Raw genomic sequence first — 27,545 nt, forward strand, 5'->3', positions numbered from 1 at the left:
GAGAGTGTGCTCTCAACGAATTTGGAGGGGCAAGCACGAGCCTTGGTGAGTGTTTCCCTTCCAAATGAGTTGTGAGTGGGCTCTCTGATTGGGCACATGTTTTAAACCATATTTTATGTTACTAGGGACAGTGGTAATAATGTGTGAATTTCTAAAAAGCGCACTACCCCTCTTACGCTTTGGAAATTTACACATTATTCCCACTGCCCTTGTTTCCAAAGTTTGAATTTTCAAAGCGTAAGAGGGGTAGTGCGCTTTTTAGAAATTCACACATTATTACCACTGTCCCTAGTAACATAAAATATGGTTCGTTACATGTGCCCAATCAAAGAGCCCGCTCACAACTCATTTGGAGGGGAAACACTCGCCAAGGCTCGTGCTTGCCCCTCCAAATTCGTTGAGAGCACACTCTCCGAGTGGGCACTTGTAACGAAATATACTATTTCAAAAATAAAATTTCACAAACAAATATCAAAGTTAAATTTTTGAATTTTATTATTGTTATTATATTCGTTTTAAGTGTAGGGATAAATGTTGGTTTAACTGTTGAGTTTGAGTTATTCTTCGGTTATTGTAGGTGTTCTCTTGAGATAGCATAAAATATTGACCCACAGAAATGATGCAGCACTGACAAATGCAACTCGATAACTTGGTGGAATCAAAAGAAAATTAACGAATTGAACTGGAAGCCAAAACATGCAAGATGTCTGAAAAGTGAAACAAATTTTTTTTTTTTATTATTCATCATTATTAAGCGCCAACCAAGTAAATATTGCGAGGGGCTATTCATTGGTGAAGTTATGGTGTAGTATAGCATGTAGTAAAGGTGTAGTTATGCAGTATTTGTTTTTTTTCAACCTCAACTTTCGTAGTAATTTTATGTAGTCATTCGTAGTTTCATGGAGTATGATGTAGTAGTTGGTAGTGATATGTATTCATAGGTAGTTACACCGAAAAAAATTATGAAAGCACAGTCTACGCCACATGCGAAACGAGCCATTATATTATAAGAAAAAATGGAACAAATATTTTATTGATTGATACTAAAATATATTTTTGACGGAGTACAAAAAAAAATTTTGGAAAATTGTTGATTTTTTGTTTTTGGTAAACTATAAATAAAACTAAAACTTTTAGTCGAGTCTCCTAAACTCAAATTTTACCACTTTTGTTCAAAGTTTTCAAAAAATTCATAGGAGTGTATTTGAGGGTGGGAAATTGATTGGTCGTGGGAGAAAATCGCGGAAAAATTTTTTTCGGGAGGAAAAAAAATAAAAAGGGTTAGTTTTTTGAATACTGTGCAGGCTATGGGTCGTAGAGGAAAATAGTTTAAATAAAAAATGTAGGGAATTACATTATCTAAATTTTAAGTATCTATAGTTTTTCGCGTAGATTGAAGGGTTAAAGGGGAAATCGCGGTTGAAATATTTTAAAAATCCTGAAAATCAAACCGAGGGGGGATCTTAAATGAGGGTCGCCGTCTCCGCTTTGTTCTATGCTTCGTAGCTTGAGTTCCGGGAATTTTTGGCTATAATAATAATAATAATAATTAAATTGATACTTTATTTTGGAATAAAATAAAATTTATCATCGACAATTTATTTATTGAAATTTTTTTTTACGGAGGCTAGGAGCCGAAAGGCTCAGCCTCAGTATTGGATTTATCCCCCAAAAAAAAAAAATGTTCATAACTTTTAAACTAATTGTCGTAAAGACTTCGGATTTGGCTCAAAAGAAGCGGCTCTAGAAATTCTATCGCCCTTGATAGAGAAAAGCGATATCTATCCGGGCAATTTTTTTTTTCCCAAAAAACGAAAAAAAAAAAAATTGTGTTTTTTTGTTTTTTTTTTTTGCACGAAAAATACTATTCGTACGATAAAAATTGATTTAAAAAAGTTATAGAATTTTGAAAAACGATTATTTTAAGCCTAATATGAAACCTCTGCGACTACTTCATTTTGAGTTATAGCTTGTGCCGTTTTCATTTTTTAGGCAAACAATAACTCGTGATGAAATGGTGTTAGAGACTTCATATTAGGCTTAAAACATGCGTATTCGAAAATTCTATCGCCTCTCTGAAAAAATTTTGATCTATGGATCACATTTTTCATAAAAAATAAAAAAAAACCATTTTTTTTTTTTTTTAAATTTAGTTTTTAGAGAAAAAAAAAAAGTGACTGAACAGGTAATGCTTTTTCTTATTAGGGGCGATGGAGTTTCCAAAGACGCGTTGTTTGAGCCTAATACGAAGTCTTTACTACAATTTTATCAAAAGTTATTGCTCTCCTCGTTTTCGAGTAATTTTTGAAAAACGCTCTAACTTTTGAGAAAATCGTCCTAGATACTTTGTATAAGACTAAAAAAGCATGTGTGGTAAAATCCTACAACTTTTAGTCGGAACTTTTTCCAAAAAAAATTATAGTTTCCATAAAATAGTGAAAAATAGAATTTTTGAAATATTTTTGTCTATTTTGTTTCATAAATAGAAAAAAACTGACTATTGGAATCAGGATAAACTCCTCAAGGGGCGATAGAGTTTTGAAAACCACGTTATTTGAGCCTAATATGAAGTCATTCCGTTGATTCTAACAGAAGTTATAGCTTGCCTTAACTTGAACAAAAAAAAAAAAAATCGATTTTCAGAAAAATAAAAAAAAATGTACTATTATTACTTGTATTGTTACTTTTAAAAATCATTTAACAGATAAAATTTAACACGGCCCTAGCCGGAGTATTGAAAATTTTTAATTTTCAACGGTAACGCGGGCCACACGCCCCAACAAACGTTACCAGATCTTTTTTTATAAAAAATTATTAACAAATTGTAAATTATCGATATAATGATAAATATTATTATTATAATAATATAAATAATAGTTTAAGTGATAATATAATTAATGATAATATTAATATTATTATTGATAATAATGTTGATACTGAAAATAATAATTATAATAATAACAATAATAATAATCTATTATATAAATTAATAAATTTTAAACAATTACTCGCGATTCCTCCGGTCCAGAATTTTTTTAAAATCTTTTCGAAACGCGCGGCGGTTCCAGGGGAAAAGAGGTGGTCAAATCGCGAAAATGCCCGAAATCAAAATTAAAGTACACAACCTAAGGAAAATTTACATGTATTTATTTTTTTTTTTTTCAAATATTTGAAAAGTTATAAATTTATTTAATGAGGAGAAATTTTTTTTTTTTCAATTTTTTTTGAGATTCGCGGCGGTTCCAGGAAGGGAAGGGGTGGTCAAAAATCCATTATCCAATTAAAATGGGACAGTCTGTATATATATATGGGGCATTCCACGTGACTTTGGACAGTCTAAACCCTGCCCCTGTCCGATTTTGGTCTCAATTTTTTTTTTTCGTTGAAAACACCACCAATAGCGTCCGTGAATTTTTTTAGATTCTTTTGACCATTTTTAACCCCTTAAAAAAATAAAAATACCCCCTTAATATAGAGTAAACTTCAATTTGGACATAATTTAAAATTCTAATTTTTTGAGGGTGAATTATGTGACCCGAAATAGGAATCGTGTAGAGATTTCAGTGGGCATCCTATGGGAACCTTGTTAAATCTGTATCCGCGTTTATTCTTTTTTGTAGCTTTTAGAAATTATTTTTTCGTGTAAATTTGAAAATAGTCAAGGCATGATAAAATTCGCATTGTGATTGAATATTATGAGTCAACTGAGAAGCAGATTTTAAGCAGAGAAAAATGACTGATCGATATCTCAAATGGTTTTCGAGATATCGAACAGCAAGGATGAGTTCTTTTTTTTCGTTTATCATATATTGACGATTATATTCGTAATAAAAAAACAAAAATTATATTCGATTATTATAGTTTTTTCTACGTAGAAAACGTTAGTATAGGCAGAAATTTATTATTGCTAATATTTTTCAGGTATTTATATTAAAGGTAAGCAAAATCGATTTTTCCGACCGTTAATCATGAATACCTGAGAAAATATTAGAGATAATAAATTTCTGCCAAAACATACGTTTTCTACTTAGAAAAAACTATAATAATCGAATATAATTTTTGTTTTTCTATTACGAATATAATCGTTGATATATGATAAACGAAAAAAAAAAACTAATCCTTGCTGTTCGATATCTCGAAAACCATTCGAGATATCGATTTTGTAAATCAGTCATTTTTCTCTGCTTAAAATCTGCTTCTCAGTTGACTCATAATATTCAATCACAATGCAAATTTTATCATGCCTTGACTATTTTCAAATTTACACGAGAAAAAAAATTTCTAAAATTTACAAAAATGAATAAACGCGGATACAGATTTAACAAGGTTTCCATAGGATGCCCACTCTGAAATTTCTACACGATTCCTATTTCGGGTCACAGAATTCACCCTCGAAAAATTAAAATTTTGAATTATGTCCAAATTGGAGTTTACTCTATATTAAGGGGGTGTTTTTATTTTTTTTTAAGGGGTTAAAAATGGTCAGAAAAATCTAAAAAAATTCAGGGATGCTATCAGTGGTGTTTTCAACGAAAAAAAAATTGGGACCGAAATCGGAGGGGGTCAGGGTTCAGACTGTCCAAAATGACGTGGAATGCTCCATATATAAAGTATATAAAATATTTTATAAAAAATATATATATATAAATTAATGGAAATTATTCCATTATATGTTATCAAAAATATTTTGAATATAACAATGAAGACAATTAATACGCTTTCCAAATGTTTTAATATCGTTATCATAGCCTCTCATGAATAATCATAATATATTTCTGTTAATAATAACAAAAAAATTCAAAAAATGTAGTAAATAGTGTGGTCAATGTAGTAGTGTAGTCATCATATTTTGTTGACGTAGTCATTGTAATTATGTATAAGGTGTAATAGGTGTAGTACTTGTGTTTTTTGACTATATTTAGTAGTCATGGTGTTACTAAATCTGGCGACCCGGGAACAAATGAAAAGATCTTCTTAGATATAATAAAATATCAAGAGATCTCAAGATATCTTGATATCAAAACATATCGAGAGATAACTAAATATATCGATTATGGCGCTATCTTTTAATATCAAAGAAGATATCATAGTATATTTGAATATATCATAATATATTTGGATGTATCATAATATATTTAGATATATCATAGTATATTTAGATATATCATCAGGAGAAAAATTTATTCAAAAAAAATACTATTTTTAATTGTTTAAGACAATTCATTTTTATTATTTATATATTTGTAATGATTTATTTGATTATTATTAACCGAAAAAGTACACCATAAATACTTGACATCACCAGGACTTGAACACGGTATCTTCTAGTTGAAACTTCAGAGTCTTACTTACTTAACCATAGCAGCAACAATTGAAGATGACAAAAAAATGTTTTACTCAAATATACATTCTAATCATGGCAATCCAAGAATTAACCGACACTTTGGCCAATATATAAATTTTATTTGTTTCATATACCCCGGAATGTATTTTCATAATTTATGACGAAAAAAATTTACGGAGGAGTAGTTATGTAGAGCCGGTTCTGGACCAGTAGACGAGGAGGTGAAGGGGGCAGGGGACAGAATTCTCGAAATTTCGAAATGACGTCATCGAACATTTTCGGAAGTTCTCGAATATTCTGGAAAGTTCTAGAACTAACGTTAGACGACGACGTCATCAATTCTTGAACATTCGATGCGGAAACGAGGATACTCCTTGAAACTTCCAAATGACGTCATCGAACGTTCTAGAAAAATTTCGAATATTCTAGAAGTTTCTAGAATGTTTAATGAAGTCACTGGTTCTGTACGTTAGACAATGACTTCACCAATTTAGAATATTCTTAAACATCTCAAAACAATTTAGAACGTATTAAGAAAAATTTAGAACAATTTAGAAGGTTTTATAACATCGGAGAATAATTTAGAACAATTTCAAACATTGTAGAACAATTTAGAACAATGTAGGAAATTCCAGAATAATTTAGAACATTTTAGGATATTTTAGAACAATATAGAATATCCTAAAACATTTTAAAACAATTGAGAAGAATTTGAAACAATTTAGAACATTTTAAATTAATGTAGAACATTTTAAACCAATGTAGAACATTTTAAATCAATTTAGAACATTTTAAATCAATTTAGAACATTTTAGAAGAATTTAGAACATTGGAGAACATTGGAAAACATTAGAGAACAATCTAGATTATTCTGTTATCGACCAACCTTTCATCATTTTTGAAATCGATATTTCCCTCTCTTACCCTTAGTATACTCTATCTTTTTCTACTTTAAATATTGTAGTAAAAAACAACCCTTTTACACAATAAATAATATTTCAGATTATTTTTTTCTTTCAAGGTCTTTGATTTTAAAGACGTTAAAAAAAAGGAATAATCTGGAATATCATTTATTGCGTATGAGAGTTGTTTACTATAATATTCAACGTGAAAAAGGATAGAGTATTTTAAGAGTAAGAGAGAGACATATCGGTTTTCAGTAACCTGGGATGTCTAACGTTGCTGCTACTCGATGCAGGTGAATCTAGCCACTTAGTTGGCCACTACAGAAAGTAGAAACAAAACCCTCTTACTTTTGAAATCCGCTATGCTTTCTGAATCTAAAAATTTAGTAAACAAGCTACGACCCAATACTCTCTATTGTATAGTACACTCAAAAAATTTTCTGGCGAATGCCACTGTAAAAAGTTCAGTCACAGGAGTATGGTTGCAGTCACTATACGTTCAGTGACTGCAACTATTTGTTCAGCTGTGAGAGCTGAACTTAATTCAAGTAATCGAGTTCAGCTACCACAACCGAACTTATAGTGGTCTCAGCTGAAGTATCGTGCCCTTAGCTATACACGCATGCGCATATAACGTTAGCCGTATTTTTCCTATATTTTTGAAATTAAATATTAATTATAAATAATAATTGTTCATAGATAATTTTGAGGAAAATGTTTTAGTAAAATAGAAACTAGAAAAATAACAAGATGATTTTATGGAGAATTAGAAGTTAATATATTTTTTTTGTTTATAAAGTATCTGTCAAAAACATAACCTAAATTAAAAATATGATGATACGGTTGTTCAGCTCTCACAGCTGAACAGTATGGTTGATATAGCTTAACTCAGTTACTGTACGCGAGTTCGGTTGCTGTAACCGAACTTCCATGCAGCGGAACTTTGTTCAGTTGTGGCAACCAGAAGTATAGTGGCATTCGCCAGAAAATTTTTTGAGTGTAGGGTTGTTTGCTACAATATTCGAAGTAAGAAAGGACAGAGGATTAAAAAAGTAATGGGGAGAAAGATCGTTCTTTAGAATCAATTTTTTTCGGGTAACTTATGGAATGATTGGAGTATTTAAGTAGCAATGTGATGCGTCCCAGATCATTCGTCATCTTATCCAAAAAATTTCAAAGTAAATTTAAAAAAAAAATGAGTGAGAATGGATAGCAAAATGTCAAAAGGAGTTTCTTTTTTTAAATAATCTAGTAAGTGTCAATATTAATCCATTAATGGATGTAAATATTAATAAATGTGCTGTAATAAAGAATGAATTGAATAAAATTTTCAATGAATATGATTAAATGTGAATTAAAGTGATTAAATGTTAGTTGATGAATGTAAATTAAAGTGATTAAATGTTAGTTAATGAAAGTGAATTAAAGTGATTAAATGTGAGTTGATGAATGTGAATTAAAGTGATTAATTGTTAGTTAATGAATGTGAATTAAAGTGATTAAATGTTAGTCGATGAATGTGAATTGAGGTCAATGAATGAATATTAATTGAAGTTATCGAGTAAGTGTCAATATTAATCAATTAATGAATGTAAATATTAATAAATGTGCTAAAATAAAGAAACTTCTCCTTCTTGTCTGCAAATAGCCTTTACTTATATCTACTCTCATTTTGTTTTTTCGCGTCCCTTCTTCCCTCAAGATAGGACCGGCTCGCTTCACCTTTTTTTTTTTATCTCGAAATTTTTTGTTTTTGTACAAAATATTGCCACTTGATTTCAATGTAATCAAGTTATATTCCGTTTTGTTAGTGCCTGTGGTTTATGTGAGAAAAGTAGAATCCCTATCAAATCGATTCTCGATTCTTTAAAATCGAAATAGATTTGTTGCTGTCCCGGCTAGAAACGAAATTCATACATTTTCCATCACACTGAAGGCCATCTTTCGCACAATTCAGTTATTTTTTACACATAACTTTTTTTGAATGCAATGTTTCCTTACTCCCTTCAATCCGTTTCCATCTACACTCAAGATGGCTTTCTTGATTCAAGCGGGCCTCTTGAATCAAGATTGGAAAATTTCCCTAAAATCGGCGATTTCTCTCAGTGCAGCTGTCCAGCATTGAATGCCATCGTTGGGAGAAAACTTAGCCGTCTTGTAAGCTTGGTAATTCCTACACGGGTAAGAACAGTCTCTTCATATCTTCAGATATATACTCATATATTTGTGTAAATATCGAGAGATATTTGTGTATGGAAAAATTTGTTTAAATGTAACCTTTCTAATTTCGAGGATGAACATTGTTGTGTCTTCATATCTCTTGATACATAGATATATATGGAAATATATCAAAAGATATTCGGACATTACACCATATATCAACATATATACCTATATACATCTGTAAAGATATCCCGACATAAAACTTCTAGAAAATTTTAATTTAAATGAGATTTAAAGATATAAAACGATATATAATTATATCTAAAGATATATTCTTATATATAAGATCTTTTCATTTTTTACCGAAAATTTACAGCATGAACATTCTTATGTCTTCAAATCTCTAGATATATACTCATATTTGTGTATATTTCGAGAGATATTTGGACATAACATCATATATCAAGATATATACATACATCTATGAAGATATCCCGACATAAAACTGCTAGAAAATTTTATATAAGTTGAGATCTAAAAATATATTTTCATATATTATTATATCTAAAGATATATTTTTATATATAAGAAGATCTTTTCATTTTTTCCCGGGTATGGAAAGCCCCTCGAAGTATTATGTGGATAAGTTTGAATGATGGTTAAAATTACTTGCCTGAAATGTTCTTACAAATTTTTCTTTGCATTCTGCAGCAATGTTATCTTTTCCTTCCATTAAGCTCATACCTTTGAATTAAAATTAATAATACGTTATTATGAAATTCAGGAGAGTATAATAGATATAAGAATGTAATAAATTGGCCAACTAAAAATCCGATCGTATGTTACTTGTTCTGAAATCCAATACCTCCTTGCTGCACCAAAAAAGTGCAGGCAATATAGCGCATTCCAAATCGTTTTACTATAGTATGCGGTATCGTCAAAAAACTCAATACCATTATAAAATTTTTAATGTAGTTTCATCAATTTGGAAATAGTTCACTGTCCACCACCAGATGACATGATGGTGATGAAGTTGGTTGTGTAGTTCAATCGAGTGCCAAAATACGGCGCTCGAAGCGAGCAACTATAGTTTATAGGGTTAGGATTATTACTAGGTAAATAATCAAATCTAGACTATATATTATTTTAGGAATAATAATGAGGTAGTTTCTTTATTATCAGAGTATCTAAAGTCATATAATGAAGAGATTCGAATTACATAAAACGTTAGGCTACAAGTGTAGTCTAGTTTACAACTAAAATATATCTCTTGCGACAAGAGTCTTTTTGCGCGGACGCCTTAATGTTCCTAGATGAGAATTCCCTAGATCAGTCGTCGCCATCTTTGGAACTGGGAGTGGATGCGGCAGTTGGCACCGACACATCCACTCCCCTTCCAGTGAATTTGTCACGAATATTAGGAACAAATGTTACTTTTTTTTTATTTATATATGTTTCGACAGGTTTAGGTGTCATCTCCGAGTGCTGTTGTTGATTTAGATTCATCTGGTTTTGTTGAAGCTGCTTTGGATTGTCTTCTTTGGCTAAAAACACAGGCTTTAATCTGTCAACAGAAATATTAACTATTTTGTTTTTAATTTTTAATTTAAATAATCTATGAGTCATCCTTTCTAGGACTTCATATGGTCCAGTGTAAGGAGGTTCAAGAGGTTGACGAACTGCATCGGTTCGTATTAATACGGAATTGTGTGAGAATTGTAAAATCTCACAGTCGTGTACAGATGATTCTGACAGCTAACCTCACTTTTAATACATAAACAGAATTGAGTTTTTTCAATAAAAAAATTATTTAAAAAAAATTCTAATGTGTCTCAAATTATAAAAATATTATTTAGAAATATTTAGACATAATATTTTATTTTTTGAATGCTTCTTACTATTTATTTTTGTGACTTAGAAATTCTTATAGTCGTGTGTCGGTTTTGTGTCGTTTTTGTATGAGATCAGTGCACAATCCGACTATCGGCATTTTCGCTACGGAAGCAGGTTCTTAGACCCAATAATATTGTTGGTAATAATTCAGTCCATGGTTCATCTTGTCCATGCGTTCTATCATACCATTTGCTTGTGGATGATATGCTGTTGTTCTGGCTCTTTTGGCACCCACTAAATTACCAAGTGCAGTGAATAAACTTGATTTAAATTGTGAACCTTGGTCAGTGGTAATTATTTTTGGACCACCAAATCTGAAAATCCAATGTGTCCAGAATAATGTTGTGACTGTATCAGCTGTCATATCTTTCATTGGTACTGCCTCTTGCCAACGTGAAAGTCTGTCGATCATAGTGAGACAGTAACGATAACAATTGACTAGTGGCATGTAAACAATGTCGATATGTATGGCATGTTTCCAAAATGCTATTTTTTTGTTGTTCAAGTGTTGCTTCAATAGCTACGTGAGATGCGTCAGTTATTAAAGCAAGTGGTGCATTCATACTGGGGTGAGTTAATATTGTTGCTTCTGATAAACTTATCTTGCAGTCGTGAAATGCTTTTATTGTTTTATCTGTCCAAAATACTTTTCTTTTGTCATTTTTCTTGGAGTTTGTTAAAAAGTCATTGAGAGGTGCTTGAAGTTGTGCAGCATGTGGAATACAACGACGATAATAATTTATGAGTCCCAAGAATGTGCGAAGTTCATAAATTCATTCCATTAATGGTCTCTGGTAACTTGTATTCATGATAGCTGACACCCGATTTTCTGGAGGTTGATAGCAATTTTTATTTACCTTATATCCCGGGAATAGTACTTCTGTTTGAGCAAATTGACACTTGTTGACGTTAATAGTTGAGTCGTATTGTTTCAAACATGAGAAGACTATTTGGAGATGCTCTAGATGTATTGCTCTGGTGTTTCTGATGCAATTAAGAGGTCATCAATATAACAGTGAGCAAAGTCAAGATCTCTGAGAATGGATCCCATATGTCGTTGAAATGTTCGACTTGCATTACGAAGTCCAAACGGCATGTAGACATATTCAAGTAGACCTATTGGTGTACTGACAGCAGTTTTTTGTATATTTTCTTATATTATGCTTGTAGAACGTGGAATAACTGAGACCACTGATCCAGAATCAGTAAGGAAACCAATTTGTGTTCTTTTGTCCATGACATGAAGACGAGTTTCGTTAATATTGCTGATGCTGTTTATATTTATGCTGTCGTTGCTGCAGTTGTTGTTGTTGTTATTGTTGCTGATTTGGTTGCTGTCGTCATTTGTTTTTAATGACGACAGCTCCATTAGTTTTCCGATTTCATAGTTTGCCATTCAGAATTTTAAGAACATGTTTCTAAGCATTTTTTGCGTTGTCACCAAATCTTCTGTGATAGAAGCACAGATTATTGCTTGGACTGTTTGAGCGTCCACGTGATTTGGATCTTGACCTGGATCTAGATCTGTATTCTCTCTGTAATTTGTCAACTTTATTAGAGAGAGTCTTGATTAGTTTAAAGACCTTTGATATTTTCGATTCATGATTGGCAATAGCTTGAACAGATGCTTGTTCCTGAGAACTGGCAATGGCACATGAAGAAGTATTAGACATCTCGTATATTTTGTCTGCCATCTCAGCTACTTTGTCCAGATCTTCATGCTTACACATGGCTAACAACACACGCATTTGCTCTGGGAGTTTTCCTTAAAATATTGTTCTTAGTACAGTTGCATTGCACTCACCAGATGCTAAATTTTTTATTTCAAGTATTTCAGTTGGCTTTTTATCAACAGATTCATCACCTCGAAACATGCGTCTGAGTCGTGCTTCTGTTGTTTGAGCAAAGCTTTGTAAAATGCGATCTTTGAGTGTGTTGAATTTGTTCATTGATGGTGGATTGTTAGCTAAATCGCCAACTAACATCAATACATCACTCTCCAGATTCACTAAGACTTGTGAAAATTTATCTTCGTCGTTTGTAATGCCACCAAGTCGTAGTGCGATTTCAACTTGTGTCCACCAAAGTTGGGGTTACAGTTTATCAAACTTGGGAAGAACTATACGTTGTGACCTTGGATTAGGTGTCCAACCTTGTTGCTCGTTGATCAAACGTAGTCTTGCTATTTCTTCTTGAAGTTGAGTACAACGTTCATCATCATTCAGCTTTTCTTTTTCTAGAATTTGTTTTATTGTAGTGCTGATTCGATTATATTGCTCATCAATTAATGTTCTTTGTTCATCATCTTCCAAGGTAGCTGTATCGAGATCATCTTGATCATTTTCGAGACGTTGAGCATCAATCGAGTCTTGTATATTGGTAAATTGTTTATACAATTGGTCGAGAGATACTAATTTTGCCTCAGCCTCCCCCACGGAAATATTTTATAAAAATTTTGCAAAAATTATATAAAAGTCATTTTATAAAATCATTTTGTAAAATATGGGCAAAAAAATGAAGAAAATTATGTAAAAGATTTATAAAATTTTTATAAAAATTTCAATTTTTTTTTATAAATATTTTATATATAATATATAAAAAATTTGTAAATATTTTATAAATTTTTTGTAAAAATTTATCAGTTTATTTCGAGTATTTTAACTCTCCCCACCCCCCCCCCCTATTTTTTGTCAAATTTTTATAAAAGAATAATTTAAATTTTCAGAGAATAATTAGAAAAAAAAACTTTTCAACGAAGAATCGAACTCAGACCATCTTGATGACAAGCGGGTGCTTTACCACGATGCCGCAAATCTTTTAAGAATCTTGATAAAAATGTACATAAGAATACTACTTTATTAATTTCAATTACTTTTCAGTTTTAAACGTACTTTTTCATCGATTCTTATATATTTATATGTTGAAAAATAAATTCTGATTACTCTTATATGGATTCGTATGAAAATCGATGGAAAAGTTGTAACGTGACATTTTGACAAAAAAATTTGACAAAAAAAAGGGGGGAGGGGGGAGTTAAAATACTCAAAATAAACTGATAAATTTTTACAAAAAATTTATAAAATATTTATATATATATATTTATAATAAAAAAAAATTGAAATTTTTATAAAAATTCTATAAATCTTTTACATAATTTTTTTAATTTTTTTGCCCATATTTTACAAAGTGATTTTATAAAATGACTTTTATATACAAAATTTTTATAAAATATTTCCGTGGGGGCTGAGTACGTGAACGCCCTTCTTCTTGGAAAAACTTGAACATTAATGTAAATTGCCGTTTAACAATACCTCGTTGTTGGATTAATTTTTTTAAATCAGACATTTTATTAATTTTTATTCACGTTTCATGTCCCATACATAAATATTTTTAAAATACAATTTTGCAAAAAAATTAGCTGACTCTTTATACGTGGAATTTTCAAATATAAACTAATAAAATGCTGTCGTAGTATTTAATTGTTTATGATAAAAAATAAATATTAATTGCAAAAAATTAATATGCACGTGAGAATTCGCTGACTCTAAATACGTGTCATTTGAATAGGTACTCCTTTTACTATTCTATTGTATTTATCCTTATATAAACGAGAAGTTTTTCTGAAATTTCATCATTCGAATATCAAGACTGTAAGGAAAGGTAAGAAAGCAATTTAATAATATACATATATACATTGATAATTAGTATTATATTTTATACATATTTATTTGCTTGAAATTAAAATGTTTGTAGAAAAACAGCATTCAATAGAAATGGAACAACAACTAAATAATGTTGCTAAAATGGAGAGCAAATTGGATGTCAAAAAAATGTCTGAGTTGGAGGTTAATAGAGAGTACAAAGTAACAGCTCTACAGAAGATTCATAATGAATACAATGGAGTTATGGCTACATTAAATGATGAATTTAATGTCTTTCTACCCAGCAGAATCGCCAAGTTTATGAAAAATAATGATTATTTTATAAAAATCGAGAAAGCAGCGATCGATGGATGCTTGGATCTTTTTTTTTGGGAGGAAAATACAACAAATGTGAATTCATTTTCTCATAAAACGAAAAAAATTAGAAAAAGTTTGTGAGCTCTTCTTCAAATGTAATTATTATTATCTAGACAAAAAAAATGATTATAATATAAAACTGATAAACACCAAGACTAAGCGACTTTCAAAAAATTGTAAATTATTGAAAGATTTGACAAAAGATGTTTACTATGCTGTAACAAAAATTCAAAGTTACTGTGGAAAAAAGTCTGGTGCAAGACTATCAGTCGAAATAAATAATAAATATACTGTTTTCTTACCGAAAAATAATGCTGAATATGCTTTTATAATAAAAAAAAGTTCCTTGAATTAGAGGATGGTATTAAAAAAAGAGTTTTAACATTACAATGTATTGGAGAAAATAATCAAGTTGTATTATTAGAAAATTGGCCTAAGCCTATACACACAATATTCAATAAATAAATTACATTTGAAAAAATTTATTTTGTTATAATTTTTTATTAAAAAATTCTTATACCTATATACATTGTAAATATAATTATTCATAATTTTGATTCATTTTCCCATGTGTCATGTTCAGAATCGAAACCTAACCATCTTACAAGTACTTTATTTTTACGTTTTTTTAAAATTTTTTCAACAAGATATATATCTGGATAGCGTACTGGACTCAGTTCTTCTTGATAAAAACATCCTTCAACATTGTTATCTTGATAGTCACCAAGCTTGTAAGTTATCGGTATTGTATTCAATACTTTTGTGATTGTAAAAACTTCAGTTGTCCAATTGGGAGTGTAGCCTTTTTCGAAAATTTTTTTATATTTACTTATTCGCACTTTATCACCAATTTTAAATTTTTTTTTCAACTTTGATGTGACACAAAACATTGGATTTTGATTATGATATATTTCCCTCAATATATCTTTTTCATTGTTTTTAGTTACATTTTTTGGTTTCATTTTTATAGTACTGTGCTTTGTATTATTATAATTTCTAATCAATTCAGGAAGTATAGTCAACCATTTATTTGAATGTAAATCTTTCCCACATTTGATTTTTCAGGGTTCTATTAAACCTTTCGACTATACTTGCTTTTAAAGTACTATATGTTGAGTACATATTTATATTATATTTTTTCATGAGATTCTTAAATTCACTGTTGTAAAATTCTTTGCCTTGATCGACATGTAAATGTTCTTTTGGATATCGACCTTTCAGGAAAACAGATTTCATCGCTGCAGTAACATCTTTTGCACTTTTTGTCTTGAGTGGTACAGCAAATGCATATTTGGAAAAATCGATGAATTTTGTTTAACTTCATACCAAGCCCCAAATATAGTTTTAAATTTCTATAGTGTATCACATTATTTTTCTTGTCATGGAGAGTTGTCATTAGTTTTGATTGTTTTGAATCTGGTGCTGTAAAATGTTCTGGACATAATGGTAAATCTTTGTGATAATGATGCAAATTTTTTGGATATTCTAAATCAACCTCTAATATATATCCAATTTCAGCTTCATCAGATATATTTATCACATCAATATTTAAATTGTCTTCCCATTGGAAACCTCCATAAGGCAAATATTGACTCATGCCAGCACCATATAAATTATTTACATCAAAATACATGATGTATGATTCTTCTTCTTCTGGATTGTATTTATCGCCCATATATCGGTTGTTGGCTTTTGCGTATCGGTTCATACATTGTGCAACACCACCTCGAATTCCTTTCTCAATGAAAAGATGCATTGCTGGGTCTGTCAAAAGTTCAAGTTCCACACCTGTATATTTTAACATTGCATCAAATGCTAGACCTGGTGCAGTAAAATAATGAAGTGCATCTAGACTGTATGTTGATAAACAGCTCAAACGAAAATTTTCAAAAATATCAGCCAACAACAGACATCAGTTTTCAAATATAAATCAGAATATTCACCTAATGTATTTATTTGAAATTTTTCCCGAATATTTTTGGCATGTTCATAGTCTGCATCTGATATATCGGAATTATTTAATTTTGAGAAAAAGTCTTTTTTTGGTGGTAGAGTTGTTTCAGCTAATTTTTCCCATGAGTCAATATATTCGTATGGAAATACTCCTTTTCTACACAATAAATCAAAGTATTCACTATTGCATTCACTACGTGTTATAATTTTTTGATCATTGCTCAAATCAGATGATAATCTATCAATACTACTAGACATAAATCTAAATGAGTCAATGAATCTTAAACTTACAACAGTATTATCCACTTTTTTTGTGAATGAAATGTATTTTTCTTTGTTTATTGGTAGTATATGTATGCGACCATCGAATGCCTTGCAAAGTTCTTGTATTAAAAAGTGTGAGTCGTATCCCGATAAATTGTGCATGACTATAGGTATGTTGTGAGACTTTGTATAATTAATATTGCATCTAGCATGAGCTGGACCTCGATATGTTCCCCGGAAATGGTCGTGATCATGGTGCTTAACGTCTTGCTCCAGGAAAATCTCCTCACATATATGACATATTGTTGCATTTTGAAATTCTTGCTCCTGTTGCACAGTCAATTTTTCCATTGGTATTGGATTTAAGAGTATATCATTGACCTGGTGAGCTAATTTTTCCAATTCTCCAATAAACCATTCAATACAATTCTCACTACGATTCATTCTGTAGAATGATAATGTATTATTATAGGCACATTTAACATAGTAAGCTGTAGGGGTGTGCGAATAGTCTTCGAATCGAATCGAATCGAATTATTCGAATTTTCGAATAGTCGAATAGCTACGAATAATTCAACTATTCGTCATTATACGAATATTCGAAAATTCGAATAATTCGAATAATGACGAATAGTCGAATAGTAACGAATAATTCGACTATTCGACTATTCGACTCTATGTTTTTAATTTTTCGAATAAAAATGATTTAATGCATTTAAAAATTGTTCCAAATGGAAGATAATAATTATTGTAAGAATATTGAACTCAAACATGAGATAATTTTTTTATTTACATTATTTTAATGAATTTATTAGGTATGTAAAGTTAGCACATACACTGTAGCACAATCAAACTGGACTATATCAAAAATTACGTGCGGATTATGTGCGTTTTTTGTGCGGAATCCGCAATTTTTGTGCGTTTTTTTTTTTTTTTTAAAAAAAAGTTGTGCTAGCTTTCACTGTAAGCTAGCAAAACTTTTTTATTAATGATCTGATCTTGATCAAGTTAGGCTTAAAATTAAGTGCGAATTATGTGGGATTTATGTGCGAATAAATAAATTTAAAAAAAAATTTTTTTTTAATTTTTAATAACATTTTTAATAATTGACAAATGAAAGCTAGCAGAATTTTTTATATAATGATTAGATCTTGATGTAAGTAGGCCCAAAATTACGTGCCAATTATGTGTTATTTATGTGAGAATAAATGGTTAGAAAAATTTTTTTCTTAATTGTTTATAACAACTTTTCTAATAATAATCCGATCTCGATGAAATTAAATTTCGTGTTATCTTCAAATAAGTAAACTTATAAATAATTCTTTACAATTATCTAGTGCAAATCCAATTTTTTGCAACTGAAACCTCAATAAGAGCTAAAACGACATGCAACAAATTATTTAAGAAATTCAGTCATTTTTATGATAAACTCATATATATTTATTTTCTAGTGTTATAAATTGTTTTCAAAATATAATTTTTCTTATACTCTTATAATAATTTAACATGAAGTATTACAGTTTCAAAATAATATTAAATATCTTATTGATACTATGTGCACAAAGAAGAATTTTTTTCATTTATTTTTTATTTCGGTGTTATTTCTTAGATATTTATAAGTTTACTTATTTGAACATAACACAAAATTTAATTTCATGAAAATAAGGATATTATTAAAAAAGTTAAACCTAGGTCTTTTCAATAATAACAAAATTGAATTTGTTATAAAAAATGAAAATAAAAAAATTTTTTCTAATGATTTATTCGCACATGAATAACACATAATTCGCACGTAATTTTGGGCCTAGTTACATCAAGATCTGATCATTAATAAAAAAGTTTTGCTATAGCTTACAGTGAAAGCTAGCACAACTTTTTAAAAAAGGAAAAAAAAAAAAAAAAACGCACATAATCCGCATGTAATTTTTGATATAGTCCAGTTTGATTGTGCTACAATGTATGTGCTAACTTTACATACCTAATAAATTCATTAAAATAATATAAATAAAAAAATTATCTCATGTTTGGGTTCAATATTCTTACAATCATTATTATCTTCCATTTGGAACAATTTTTAAATGCATTTAATCATTTTTATTCGAAAAATTAAAAACATAGAGTCGACTAGTCGAATAGTCGAATTATTCGTTACTATTCGACTATTCGTCATTATTCGAATTATTCGAATTATTCGAATTTTCGAATATTCGTATAATGGCGAATAGTCGAATTATTCGTAGCTATTCGACTATTCGAAAATTCGAATAATTCGATTCGTATTCGATACGAATTATTCGAATTTTCGAATATTCGCACACCCCTAGTAAGCAGCACTGTGTGGAATATGTTCTTCAGAGTCGGTATTATCAATCGGTTTTAAAATACACTCCAAATCAGCATAGACGACAAAAGGTACAAGTTCTTTGTATCGATGATTTTTAAATTTCAGTATATTGGCATCTTCTTTTGGCATAATCATCCGTGCATGATTAATTTGACAACAGTCAGCTAAATGTTTTTCCAAATAAAGCTCTGACGAGAAATGATTTAGACATCTGTCACATATGTATAAACGACCATTTTTCTTATTCACTTGTGAGCCTACCAAGCGTGATAAATTTTTAATTAATGCAAAATGGAAAATTTTTTTTCCTTTTTTCTGCTTTTGAACATAATTTTCATATTCGTCATCAACTTCCATTTTATTGTCGTCATCGTCGTCATCATCATCTTCATCATCGTCGTCAGCCGAAAAACATTCATCATCAAAAATACTGTCATTAGTATTGGTAACTTTTTTTTTTTATCATTTTCGTTTTTATCGACTGCCAACAGATGAATCGTTTGACTGTCACAAATATTATCACTCAAAAATATAGGAGCTATAATACTTTTTTTCGGATTATTTGAAACAATTGCGTAAACATTTATTTTCAAATTGTTGAGTTTTTCAAATTTTGGTATGTCTCGCAGCTTCATTGGAAAAGATATTCCATCATATGATAACACTGTACTAAAATGTGGATATGATGCAACACGACACACATTTTCTTGTGCAGGATGTAAAGCTGCAGTCACACACCACAAAAAACAAAAATTATCTCTATTTTCTATATTCAAAACTGCTCTTTTTTTTTTTGATGTCATCAGGCATTTCAACAAACGTAGAATCACCACCACGCAACGGTTGATATTTGCATACAGTGAAGATAATGCTCTGAATTTTTTTCAAGCTCCAGCCGGAAATACCAAGATTAAACTCCTCAACTTTCTTTAATAATGGATCGAAAAAGTGTTCATCGAACCATTTATCGAGGTTTGTTGTTGGTAGTATAACAGCATTTGTCGTATTAAATGACTTAATTTCTCTGACTTCTTGGTCATCTTTCAAAACCTCATATTCACAATGTAAACATGAATTGATCTTGAGATTAATTTTTTTTCTTAAAAAAAGTTTTAGTTTTTTGATGACATGGGCATCTTTCAAAAAATCTTCAATTCTTATATGATACAAATTGGTCACACTTCCAGTTACTATATTGCCTTTAAAAATATTCTCCAAGTCATTCCATTTTACTCTGTCATGCAATGTCGGTTCATCATGATGAGTGCTCATACCAGCACCATGATGTAAAGTTTTTTTTCTTTTTACTTGCAGCTTTTTAACTATAGTTGTAAGTCTAACTACAACTAGTTGTATTCTTTTTTTTAATCCTACAGAATCAGCTGACTTTTTCACAAATTTATTTATTCAATAGTTCCACATTTACATTACCCCATTTGATCCATCGATCAATATTTTCAATAGTATTTGCAGATGAATAACCCGCACTTAAAATGTTAACAAGCTTCTCACACCTTTCGATGGAATACATTTTTAAATATATAATTTTTTAATAGGAAGTAGTTGCCGCGAGATCAACTGACCACTGACTAATGAAAGATGAATAATTTACCGTGCAATCAACATAAAATATATTTAATAAATAAAAAGAACAATACATTTGTCTTGAAAAGAAAAATAAAAAAATGTGCAAAGTAAGCAAAAAATAAAAAGCGATGCATGATTAAGACAACGGATCTACAATGACCGCGCGTGCTTGTTGTACGTCATGGATCATGTTTCGATGCCCCGTTCAAATCATTGTCTTCACGTTGGACGTGATTTATATTATTTTAGAAAAATAAAAAATATAGTTGACTTTACTTTTTTGATGACTCTTCATTTTTTTATCTTTGAATACATTCTACGAGAATCATTTTTTTGTAATTTCATGTTGAATTGATATTCAAGTTAAAAAACTGAATGATGACGTCAGCTTACAATCCTATGATAGTATTGAAAAATGAATGAATAATAATAAAAAATTAATATTTCGAGTAAATTTATTGCTGACAAGAAAAATTTTTAGGAGTTGATCTAAAATAAAGAATATTTTTGGATAATTTCCAAAATTTTTTTTGAAATTTCTGAAAAAATTTTATTACATATTTGGTTGACTCCCGAAACTTGGTCAAATCTACTTTACCATCGGTCGGTAAAGAAGGAATCTTCATTGCCGACCGCGGTGAAAGTTTCATGTGCCATCCAAAAATACAATAAAATTTTTTTAATTTTTATTTTAACTTTTCCTTAATACAGCAACATTCAATTTAAAAAATATATATGTATATAGGACATGAGACATGAGCCTCGAGCCATGAGCTAAGCCCCAGGACATGGGACACGATGAATCGCATGTTAAAATAACAAAATTTAATTTTTCCGGTCAAGTCTGTATTACCGACACATGGAGATTGGGAATTTACACCATCAAATGATATATGGGACATAAAATCTAAGACATGGGGCATAAGACATGACAAAATCGCACGTTAAAATGACAAAATTTTTCCAAATCTGTATTACCGACGTATGACAATTGAGGATTTCACACCATCAAATGACAAATTTCTTTACCATCTCTGCATTATCAACAACTGGGAATTCAAATGACAAATTTCTATACCATCTCTGTTTTACCGACCGAGTTGCAGTCCCCTGTCCCCTCGCCGATCTACCTTTTTTCGACCTCCCTCTGATCCAGAACTCGCCTTGATACACTACTAAAGAGATTCGAATTACATAAAACGTTAGGCTACAAGTTTAGTCGAGTTTACAACTAAAATATCCCTGGTGGAAATATTTCTCCGGAATCGCTCTAGATTACTCCGGTTTACTCCGAATTTGCTCCGGATTATTCCGGAATTGGCTTATTTAGAAAAAATGCAGAAAACTATGAGAAATCCGTAGCAATTCCAAAATACTCGAATTCCTGTGTAAAATGAAGGAAAATAAATGACCAAAAAGTAGTCAGATGCAAGGTCTGTAGATTAGACGGCTGGGATCAGGTCGTCGCATGACTTAGTGCGCATGCGCGGTCAGCCATGTTTGGTGCTATTCCCCACTACTAATATTCACCACATAATGTAAACAAACAGTGTATGGCATGTCAAAAAAATTTCAACATCAAAATTTAATCATTTATTTATTGAATAAATATTATACGTCAATGTTGTGCGATCGGTTGCTTCCCCCAGAGATTCAGATTGTCGTCGAAAATGATCTACTGTTGCTGGTGTGAGCAAAATAAAACCAGGCTCAAGGTTATGTCATGTAAGTTTATTTCTTCACATAATTTTTGTTTTTCTAATTAAATTTATTAGTTTACTAGTTACAAAATATTGATATTTACAGATATATTTATGAAGATCCATTATGATGAATCTCAATATGAACAACATCGTCAGGATGGCTCAAAAAAAATTAAAACCAAATGCTGGTACGTGAGTACCAACTTTGTTTGGTGATATTTTGATAGATTAGTTGAGTAAAATCCATTAAAATAAAAGTAACGTGAGTAAGAATAGACATTGAATTTTAACTTATATTAAAGTTGTCTTGATAAAAAAATATTAATAGTTATTTTTTTTTAGTACATGATGTTAGTTGGACTTCATTTGAATCACTAAAGCAGTTGTCAACAATAAACTTAGGTAAATCTTTTACCAGACCATTGCTTGATGTAATTATAGATGAATATACCACTGACAACAAAAAGAGTTTATTCAAGTTACCAAAGTCTAATAATACCAAATCTTTACCAAGTGATGAGCAGCAGATTGAATTGCCACTAGTAAACTTGGATGAGGATCATTTAGTATCAATTTTTACTCATAATATTTATCCTGACACTTTCAACAGTTTTTCATCAATTCTTGCTGATGAATTACAAGCAAAAATAATGAAAAAATATAATAAAGGAGTTATTCAATTTAATTTCATGCTTCAAAATCAACATCGTCTTAATCACCAAGAAATTTCGAGTTTAAACTAGGAAGTAGAAAGCTTAAAGAAAATAAATATTAATTTAGACTGTGAATTACGATTTGAATAAGAAATAAGGATACAGAAAGACAACGAGAAAAAATTAAAAACAAGTTTAACAAGCTTCTTAATGTATTCGAAAAATTGTCCATTTTTAAAAAACCTTTTAATTGAGTTATTTTATTTACTTATTTATAGTATGCGACAGGTAAAAGCCTACTGAAGCCAGAAAAATATAGTTTGTTGTCAGATAAAAAATTGTATTCGATTATTTTATTCTTATATTAAAAAAGAAAAAATTATATTTTTCGAGTAACTTTTGTTTCACTTTTTTACAACTATTTATATTAAACTGTCTGCTAACTTTGTCAATTTTTCAGAATATTTAATTAATTATTAATTGAAAAAAATTAAGTGTTAACTTCTTGTTATATACTGTTTCTGTTATAGACCAGATGTAAGCTCTAAATATGGTTCAAATAATGCGCGCTTAAAAGTCGGCCATGTTTGAACCTTGTGCGACGACCTGATCCCAGCCGTCTATTAATCTACAAACCTTGGTCAGATGCATAGAGTGGTCCGGCGTAAGACCAGCGTGGCTGCGGATGGACTTTGTGTTCGACTACTTGGTGCACTAGAGTGAGTAGGCAATAGGGGGATATTTGGTAAAGCCTGTGAGGTACGAATATCCTCGTTCTCGTATTGAGTTAGGTTGTGCGAGTGAGTTAAACCAAAATTAATGTTCACGGTAATAACCGCCGCCGCGGGTTGAGGTTATTACGCTCCCGGCCAATACTAAAATCCATATACATTTTAGTAATGGTGCCCGAGTGACGTTTTGGAACCAATATGGTGGACCGCGCCCCTCTACCATTTCTTGCTGAACTAGTTGCTACCGAAATGGCGGTCGGCGGCCATTGCTCCTGAAACTACCCCACGGTCCGTTGGTTACCGTTATACACCAGCTGGCTCCCTCCTGGCGGTAAGAGAGGAGCATGGTGAGAAATCCTCGTTGATCCTATAGTAACTGAGGCTTCTACTTTATCGGTGGAAAAATCAGTTACAATATATGGGGCATTCCATGTCAACTCACAGGGTTTTTTCTCTCACCCTCTCAGATTCGAAAACAAATATTTTTTTTTAGTGAGTCATCGACTCAGATGTACCTCCGATTTTTTTTTTATTTTTACCATCATTAACCGCCGAGCCAGAATCAAAAAACGCCTCCTTCACAAGAGTAAACTACGATTTCGCCATTTTTTAAAATTCTGATTTTTTTACTGTGAACAGTAGAGCACAAGATTAGCTCAATTTCCAAATTTTATCATGGGATAACGATGGGTTCATTATAAAAACCTTTTTTTTCCATGTGAAAATTACTAAAATCAGGCAAGATAATATCCCAAAAACCAGGTTTTTTTTTTTGTTTCTTATAGGAAATTTCCTCACGATTACGGAAAAAATACGAAAGAAATTCCCACGCATGCGCAAAGTCGTTAAAAATCAAGTTGAATTATCGAAAAAACGGCTATTTATCGGTTATATATCGTACAGCTATAAAAATAACGATTTCTTCTAAAATTTTTTTTTCTGTAACATTGAATTGACTTATTTTTGAATATGAGTACATTACAGTTGAGCTTGCCAATGTTAATTTTGGGGTTAAGACTAACACATATAAATATAAAGGCTTGTTCCTTTGACCACAATGATGAGTGGTGTTTTATTATGAAATATTTTAGTACAAAAAATAATAATTTTTTTAAACATATAAAAATGGAAGTAACAGTCGATCATATTGTTCCCATTCAAGAAGAAACTGAACTCTTGTGAATCCGATCAAATATGATCCGTAAAATTTCTCTTGTTATTCGCATCGGAAATTATATATGGATACAACCACATGTTATGAAAAAAAATATATAAAGAGTGTCTGATGATAGATTGTTAGATGAAATTAAATTTTTTAACTATAAACATCTTGATACCCTTCCTGAATGTACAAAATGGTAGAAAAAACTTTTACAGCTCTCATAAAAAACCAGATATGTCGGTATAAACTTGTTTACAATAATTATTAGATATTTTCATTTATAGTTGTGTATAATTATATAAAATCTTATACAAAGTAAATGAAAAAAAATTTACAGTTTATAAATACATGTAGTTATAAATAAATATATATATCTACATTTAATTATATACAACTATATATGATATGATATATACAAAGTCGACGAAAAACATTTTTTCTGTCTGCAATTATATACAACGATATACAATTATATATAATTATATATACTTATATATATAAATATAAGTATAAATATATATAAGTATAAACAATGTTCAAAAAATTTGTCTTGAAATTGTATATACTTATATATTATTATATATAATTTATTATAATTATATATAATTATATATTAAACCTTTTTTTCCGGGAAAGTGAATATATTATTCGAATTTAAGCCACAGTGTTTGGATTTATTAAATGTGCTATTCCTATTATTTACAATTTACAACATATCCTCCACCTCTTTTGATAGCCCTGTATCAAACTCAAGGCCTTACAACCCTTGTGAAATTATCGTGGTATATTTGGATACGTGGTGCGATACAATTAGTTAAACTTTCACACATATACTAGAAACCGAGTTTCATTAATTGCGCGAAAAATTTTCATATGTTGATCGGTCAATTAATGAGAAATTGATTATAAACTTTACAAAAATTAGATGTGGCAACGTATGGCATGTTCAAACACACACACATACCCGCAATCTTATATATTGTATAAGGGGCGCAGGCGCTTTTCACTTTATTTTTTTACAGTGTAGCCAGATTTCAGTTTTGTCTGTGACGTCAGAAGCGCTCCGCAACACCCGCAATGAATTTGTGCATAACCTCCTCAATAAGATTTTGTTCTTGGCTTTTGCGGAATTTGATATCTTTTTTATTAGTGATTGAAAAAAAGTCGAAAGTAGGCTTATTAAAAAGAGGGCCATCGATATATATATAATAAAACTATTTTTATTTTTTTTTTCAGCCAATAGTTAGCCTAAAAATTGATAAATTAGAAATTATGACGTCACAGAGCGCAAACCTAAAATACTTATACCCGGTAAGAGAGTTCGCGTTCGTTCTATATATTTTTTTTCTTTCTAAAATTGAGGCGAGACCCTACCGGGTCTCCTGATAATAATAATTTTGATCAGTATAACTCACCAGAGTTGCATTGATATTAACATTAACAAACTTTCTCTGGTGCAGCAAAGAAGTATTGGATTTCGAAATAGAAAGCATATATATACGATCAAATCTTCAGTCTTCCTTTGTCATACCTCTTACATCGCGATTCCCTATCGACCCTCCCCCTACGTATTACTACCCTTGTCCGATATTTTTTGAAAAACCGAATTAGTCAATTCATTATCCTAATATTAAGTTTTATAAGAAAATTAAAATTTTTAGTATTGACTACCTCCTTTAAAATATATTTGTAATTGAGATAATACTTACTTGTAAAAAAAAGCACTAAAAGTGGTGGTGTCAATATAAACTGATCGCAAAGCAATTTTCTGAGAATTACTCTACTTGCTTTTCCCACAAAAGTTCGATCCAGCCAAACATACCTTGAAAAAAAAAAAAATTATTATAACCTAATTATTTTTTCTAAATTTTTTATATATTTTCAATCTTCGATATTATTCCGGGAAAAAAGATCCATTATTATATGCAATTATCTATTAAACTTGAATCCAATTATATGCTTCCATATTAGTATTATTCAAAACTAATGCAGTGCTAGAAGTGAAAACGAGAGAAAGATTTATATAGTGAAAGCTGAAAGCAACGCAGCTGGCACAAAAGAACTACACAAAGTGTACACCAATGCGTTTACGATTTACAACAGTGTTACGAATAAGACTAAATACGGAACGCTGGAAAGTGTCAATGATTCTCCAATACGTCACTAGTGCAAAATATTAAATATCAAAGTCGACAACTTATAACACGTAAGCTTACGTGAAAACGTACTCTTTCCATTGTAAGAAAAAAACGCTAGGTCAAAAGTTTTCAAATCACGATATATTTTTTTCTTACTCCATGGCAGGATTGCATCCCTTTAATAAATATTTTTCGCTCTGGAATTTCACTTAGTTTCGCTCTGTAATACGAACAAATAGCTAAAAACTGAAACAACGACATAACCCTGGTGGAAATAAGTTGAAAAATTTGGATAGATTTTAGTAAATTTTAAAAAAATTAGTTAAAATTTGTTGATATCAGCCGCTTTTGTTGGTCAAATGCCAATGACAAAAATAAAAAATTAATGAAATTTTTTAACAAAAAAAAAAAATGAATTCAAAATAATTTTTATTGCCAGTATTAGACTTTGTAACTTGAGAATAACAAAAAAAATTTAGTTTATTAACGATTGCATGTTACCTCGAACAATTGTTAACATTTATTAATAAATATTGTTCAATAATTTTTTTTTTTTTGAAGAGAAAGTCGTGAGCTTATTCAAATCTATGATTGCAGGATTCGTACTTCAATAATGATTTAAAAAAAAAAATTGTCCATTGAAAAATTTTAATTAACAATACTTTGTTATTGTTACTTATGTACAA

At 30.3% G+C, this 27,545-nt stretch overlaps 1 protein-coding gene across 3 annotated transcripts in view; it reads right to left on the reverse strand.

The window, feature by feature from the left end:
• Positions 1-471: 471 nt before the first annotated feature.
• The window catches only part of LOC122849298 (mpv17-like protein), a 41,697-nt gene continuing 14,623 nt past the window's right edge, over positions 472-27,545 (reverse strand). For all 3 annotated transcript variants that reach the window (XM_044147985.1, XM_044147983.1, XM_044147984.1), the window contains 3 exons: positions 26,431-26,543; positions 9,086-9,156; positions 472-707 (listed from right to left, as the gene is read on the reverse strand). In XM_044147985.1, the coding sequence (XP_044003920.1) occupies positions 558-707; positions 9,086-9,156; positions 26,431-26,543 (334 nt within the window). In that variant the 3' untranslated portion in view covers positions 472-557. The remainder of the gene's footprint in view (positions 708-9,085; positions 9,157-26,430; positions 26,544-27,545) is intronic.

This window comes from Aphidius gifuensis, linkage group LG2 (assembly GCF_014905175.1).
Source record: "Aphidius gifuensis isolate YNYX2018 linkage group LG2, ASM1490517v1, whole genome shotgun sequence".
Taxonomy (NCBI): domain Eukaryota; kingdom Metazoa; phylum Arthropoda; class Insecta; order Hymenoptera; family Braconidae; genus Aphidius; species Aphidius gifuensis.